Source organism: Monoraphidium neglectum (assembly GCF_000611645.1).
Source record: "Monoraphidium neglectum strain SAG 48.87 unplaced genomic scaffold scaffold02012, whole genome shotgun sequence".
NCBI lineage: Eukaryota > Viridiplantae > Chlorophyta > Chlorophyceae > Sphaeropleales > Selenastraceae > Monoraphidium > Monoraphidium neglectum.
In genome coordinates, this window is record NW_014011616.1 from 1 (window position 1) to 4,973 (window position 4,973).

General features: G+C 68.5%; 3 protein-coding genes across 3 annotated transcripts in view; 2 read left to right on the forward strand and 1 right to left on the reverse strand.

Annotated features, from left to right (window-relative positions):
• Positions 1-190: 190 nt before the first annotated feature.
• MNEG_9650 (hypothetical protein) lies at positions 191-519 on the forward strand (the record flags this gene model as incomplete). The annotated part of the gene is made up of 2 exons (XM_014041876.1): positions 191-193; positions 292-519. The coding sequence occupies 2 exons, from the start codon at positions 191-193 to the stop codon at positions 517-519; spliced, it is 231 nt and encodes a 76-aa protein (XP_013897330.1).
• Positions 520-1,423: 904 nt separating this feature from the next.
• On the forward strand, positions 1,424-3,058 carry MNEG_9651 (hypothetical protein; the record flags this gene model as incomplete). The annotated part of the gene is made up of 1 exon (XM_014041877.1): positions 1,424-3,058. One exon carries the CDS (start codon positions 1,424-1,426, stop codon positions 3,056-3,058), a length of 1,635 nt encoding a protein of 544 aa, XP_013897331.1.
• Positions 3,059-4,181: 1,123 nt separating this feature from the next.
• MNEG_9652 (beta-D-galactosidase) overlaps positions 4,182-4,973 on the reverse strand; it is a gene marked incomplete at both ends in the record, with an annotated part of 5,948 nt that continues 5,156 nt past the window's right edge. The window contains one exon of the mRNA XM_014041878.1: positions 4,182-4,770. Coding sequence (XP_013897332.1) covers positions 4,182-4,770 — 589 coding nt within the window. The remainder of the gene's footprint in view (positions 4,771-4,973) is intronic.

Sequence of the window (4,973 nt, forward strand, 5' to 3'; positions counted from 1 at the left end):
CTCCCCTCCCCTCCCCGCTGCCCTCCCCCCTTTGGGGGCTCAGGCGCGGCAGTTCCGGCCTGGCGGGGTGCGGGGCGCGGGGCGTCAACCCTTGACAAAAGCTGCGGTCTGGGGCGGACGCCCTCGTTGGACCGTTGGTGTGAATCGCGAACCAGCTGTCTGCCGGCTGCTCTTGAAGCCGCACGCACGTATGGTAGGGCATCCACTGGTGCATGCTCCCACCCTCCACAGACACACACACACATACACAAACACGCACACACACACTCACACTCACACACACCACCCCAGGTGGATGCGGGCCGCGTCAACGTGCCCAAGTCGTGGCAGGCCGCCCTCGACAAGCTGCCCACCACCGCCGACGTCCGCGCCGCGTCCTCCTCCCCCATCGTGCGGGGCGAGGTGGACTACCGGGCCCTGGTGGCCGCCGTGGAGAAGATGGACCCCTCTGAGTTTGCCGGCCTCGACATCGACGCGCTCGCCGCTCAGTACTCTGCCGCCGGCGCGCGCGGGCGGTGACGGCGACAGTGGCGCGAGGGCGGCCCCGCCGTGCGGCCTTGCGGCGCGCGGCGGCTTGCCCGGGTCGGCTGCGCAGCTTAGAGGGGGGGGCTTCTGTTGCTATTTCCATGGGCCGATCGCCCGTGATGTAACCAGCGCTTGCCCTCAGAAAACAGTGGGGACACGGGTTGCTGCAGCAACGGGTTTTGTGGGACTGCACCTTGCGCGGAGTGCACAACAACTTGGAGCCATGCCAGGGCCCAAATAGCACGTCTTACTAGTGCAGGGAGCCAAAGCAGCCCCACATGAGCGGGTCAGAGCCCCCTGCAAGGGCAGCTCAGCCTCCAGTGCCGACATGGCACCCTGATGACAAACCTCGGCGTCCACAACAAGAGTCTTCAGATGTCAGCTGTGCCCTGGCGCTGACGCTTTGTGATGATCCATCCAGCCCTCCTGTGCAAAGTCACGCTCCAAATCGCCAGCCAGCGCGAAGCAAGGGTGGACTGATCGGTGCCCCCCTCGGATTCCGCGTGATCGATCCGAAGGCGACCGCGTGAGCCTTGGAGACTCGGAAACCGCAACAGGGGAGGAATTGAGCACCTGATCCTCAATTAAGCCTGTCCCGGTGCCTTCGGTGGGCGCCGCAAGCTGGCACATAGGTGCTGATGCTGAAACGCTCTGGTGCTGCGCACCAGCTGACGAGGCAGCAACAAAAGACTCCGCCTGTTGTGCTGGAATATCACCTCACCTTGAACTGGCCCCTGGAACCCCACAGAGCAAGCTCAGGTGCACCACAGCCACCAGACAGTAGGCAGCAGGCGGCCGCAGGCGACAGGCCGCAGCAGGCGGCCAGCGACAGGCAGCAGCTAGGCACTGACGCCAGGCGTCAAGCTGCAGGCGCAAGGCATATCGCACTAGATCGACCATGGGCGCCGTTTGCAGCGTGCTGGTGCGGGCGCTCGCTCGATGCAGCCAGCTATTTGTCAGCCCTGGCCCCAAGGGCGTTGGCCACCCCGCAATTCTGGAGGCCATCTTCCAGCGCCTGCCGGCGGGCGCGCAGTGCATGACCGTCGGCGCGCTCAGCCGCAGCTGGCGGGCATGGGCGGCGCCCGTGCGCGCCGAGCTGCAGCTGCGCGGCGGCGCGCCCTTCGCCGCGCCGACCGGCAGCACCGACCCCACCGACACAAAGTACCACCGGCTGGCGGCGTTTGAGCTGCCGCAGTGGTTCCTGCTCCGCGCGTGGCCACGGCTGACCGCGCGGCAGCGCCGCACGGCCGTCCTGCGCGCCGCGAGCACCGGGGACGCCGAGGCAGTGTTGTGGGCGCTGGACAACGGCTGCGACGAGGGCGAGGAGCTGTGCACAGCGGCGGCGTTCAACGGCCACCTCGACGTGCTGCGCGTCGCCCGCGCGGTCGGCGTCCCGTGGAACGAAGATGCATGCTGGGTGGCGGCGTGGCGCGGGCACAGGGCGGTGCTGCGCTGGCTGCACTTGGGCGGCTGCCAGCTGTCAAGCATCGCGTGCGAGGGCGCGGCCTTGGGCGGGCACTTGGAGCTCCTGCGCTGGGCGCGCGCCGCTGGCTGCCCCTGGAACTCTTTCACGTGCGCCGCGGCGGCGCAGGGCGGCCACCAGGAAGTGCTGCGCTGGGCGCATGACTCCGGCTGCCCCTGGGACGGCGTCGCTTGCAATGCCGCCGCGCAGGGCGGCCACCTGGGCGTTTTGGAGTGGCTGCGCAGCGCCGGCTGCCCGTGGTCGGCCACAACGTGCAGCGCCGCAGCTGGTGGCGGGCACTTTGCCCTGCTGCGCTGGGCGCACACCCACGGCTGCGAATGGGACGCTGCGACGTGCGCCGCGGCGGCCGAGGGCGGACACCTAGAGCTGCTGCGCTGGGCACACAGCGAAGGCTGCCCCTGGGACGCCACAACTTGCTCCGCCGCGGCCGCGGGCGGCCACTTTGAGATCCTGCAGTGGGCGCACGGCGCCGGCTGCCCCTGGGACGAATCCACCTGCACAAAAGCAGCGCAAGGCGGGCACCTTGGGTTGCTGCAGTGGGCACGCGGGGAAGGCTGCCCCTGGGACAAATCAACCTGCGCGGAAGCGGCACGGGGCGGCCACTTTGACATCCTGCAGTGGGCGCGCATCGCCGGCTGCCCCTGGGACGTGGAGACGTGCCATGCGGCGGCGGAGCGGGGCCACCTTGGCGTGCTGCAGTGGGCCATCTTTGCCGGCTGCCCCTGGGACGCTGCGGTGTGCGAGCAGGCTGCGAAAGGGGGCCACCTGGACGTGTTGCAATGTGGGCGCGCAGTCGGCTGCCCGTGGGACGAGAAGACGTGCGCGGCTGCGGCCGCAGGCCGCCGGCTGTGGGTCCTGCAGTGGGCGCACGAAAACGGGTGCCCCTGGGATGTCAGGACGAGCCTCGCCATTGCGATCTGCGGCCACCTCGATATGCTGCGATATGCGCTGATGGATGGCTGTCCCTGGATCCGCATCCTCTGCCGCGCCACCGCCGAGGGGCTCGGCCACTCGGACGTTGCGGCGTGGATCGACAGCCACCCGGACTAGCAGCGGTGTTTTGCAGAGCGGTCGTGTTGCAGGGACTGAATTTTGTGTGTTCCTGGGGAGCCGCTGACCCCTCGAGCGCGGGTGGATGCTCTGGTTTGATGCTGTGTTGGACAAATGTGCATATGGCCGTCTTCGGTGTTGGCGCCCTTCCTGCTGTTGGTGTTGGGGCGGCCGGCGTTCACGCCATGGCACTCTGTTAATTCGGTGTGCTGCTGGGACTGTCCTAGCTGTTGCATCCTGCAGCTGCTGACGGACCCCGTTTGGACGCTCGTGCATGTGCCTGCCGCGGCGGCAGCGCTCCAGCGGTCAGTTCACACGGGCTCCCGCCTCGCCCTGGTGTGTTTGCCAGTCAGGTCATTGACAGCAATGACGTGCCAGCAGCCCCCGTGCAAAGCAAGGTTTCAACCAAAGTACCAACGGGTTTACATCATCACCTACTACGTAGCGGGGTCGTCTGAGCGCGGTCGCCGCTGCAGCGGGCTGCTGCGTGGGCTGGTGAAGCCGCGCGCTCGTATGGACACGGCGTGCCAGCATCTGCCTGAGATCGCTCGACCACGCGGGAAAACATCGGGCTGCGCCTCGCACATCCTTCTGACGCTCCGCGCGGCGCCCGCGGCCCTGGCTGTGCCGTTGCTGGCGCCCCCGCCAGCGGGAGCGCAGGCGCAAGTAAAATGCCGTTGCAGCAGCTGCAAGAAACCATAAAAATAGACTTCACTTCAGATCAGGAATGCTGACCCCCCTTGACTGCAGGGTGAGGGAGACACATGGCAGGGGACCAGGCCGTTGGACGAGCCTCAAAATGGCCAATTTCATGGCAAACACGTTCTCAAGCGGCAGCAAGCACCAGGTGGTTTCGACCCTCTATTCCCAATTCATAGCTGACACAAAGACTGTGTAGCAGCATGCAGGGTCACAAGGGCAGGCCCGTCGCACCCGCCGCTCAGGCGGCTGCGCCCGCAGCACTAAGCCGTCCGCCAGACCAAGCGCCCCACCCCCGCAGCCCCCCGCGCCGCAGCCCCCCGCGCCGCTGCGCCCCGCACGCGTGCTCGCCGCTGCGGCTCTGCGGCGAGGGGTGCGCAGCAGCGCTGCGGCCCCGGCATGAGGCGCGGCCGTCGCTCCGCCATCATGTGCCGCGGGGGCCGGGCAGTGGCAGTGGGAGCAGGGCAACGCCAAACGAGTACTCCCCCGGGGGCACCAAATAGGCGTCGTGCACCGACGGGCTCCACGAGTCGTCCCCGCCGACCCCCATGTGCGCCGCATCCAGGTGCACATGCAGCATGGCCGGCTCATCGGGCGGCGCGTCGGGCGGCGCGTCGCCTTCCACGGCCGCCGCTGCGCCGCCACTTGCGTCTGCAACGGCGCTGGGGGACTCCGGCGCCGCCGCCGCAGCTGCTGCTGCTGCTGCTGCGCCGGCTGCTCTGGCGGCGGCTTCTGCTGCTGCTGCGGCGCGCTCGCATTCGTCAAGCCGGTACGGCCGCCTCGCCTCCTGCACTGCCCGCCACCCGTGGCGCGCCACGGTGAACAGCGCCAGCGCCGGCCGCGCCGCCCGCGCGCCCGGCGCCGCGGCCGCGGGGCCGCTGGCGGCGGCGTTGGAGGTGCAGACAAAGGCGAGGGCGGGGCCGGGGCCGCCGCTGATGGTGAGCCAAGAGGTGTCTGTTCGGCCGCCATTTTCCTGGGGGTAGACATAGGGCACATACAGGGCGCCCACGTGCCTAGAAGGGGGTCGGCAAATTGGAGGGGAGGGGCGCGCGCGTTTGTGGGACATGAGAGAGATAGGCAGGGGGCAGCTGCAGGCCGCCCTGTGCTTCAAATGATCGATGGGAGCCGCCTTTTCCACTCCACACAGCGCATGTTGCAAGTGTTAAGCGGCCCTTTGCATGCAAACGGCGGTTCTGGCCCCAGGCCAGCCAGACCC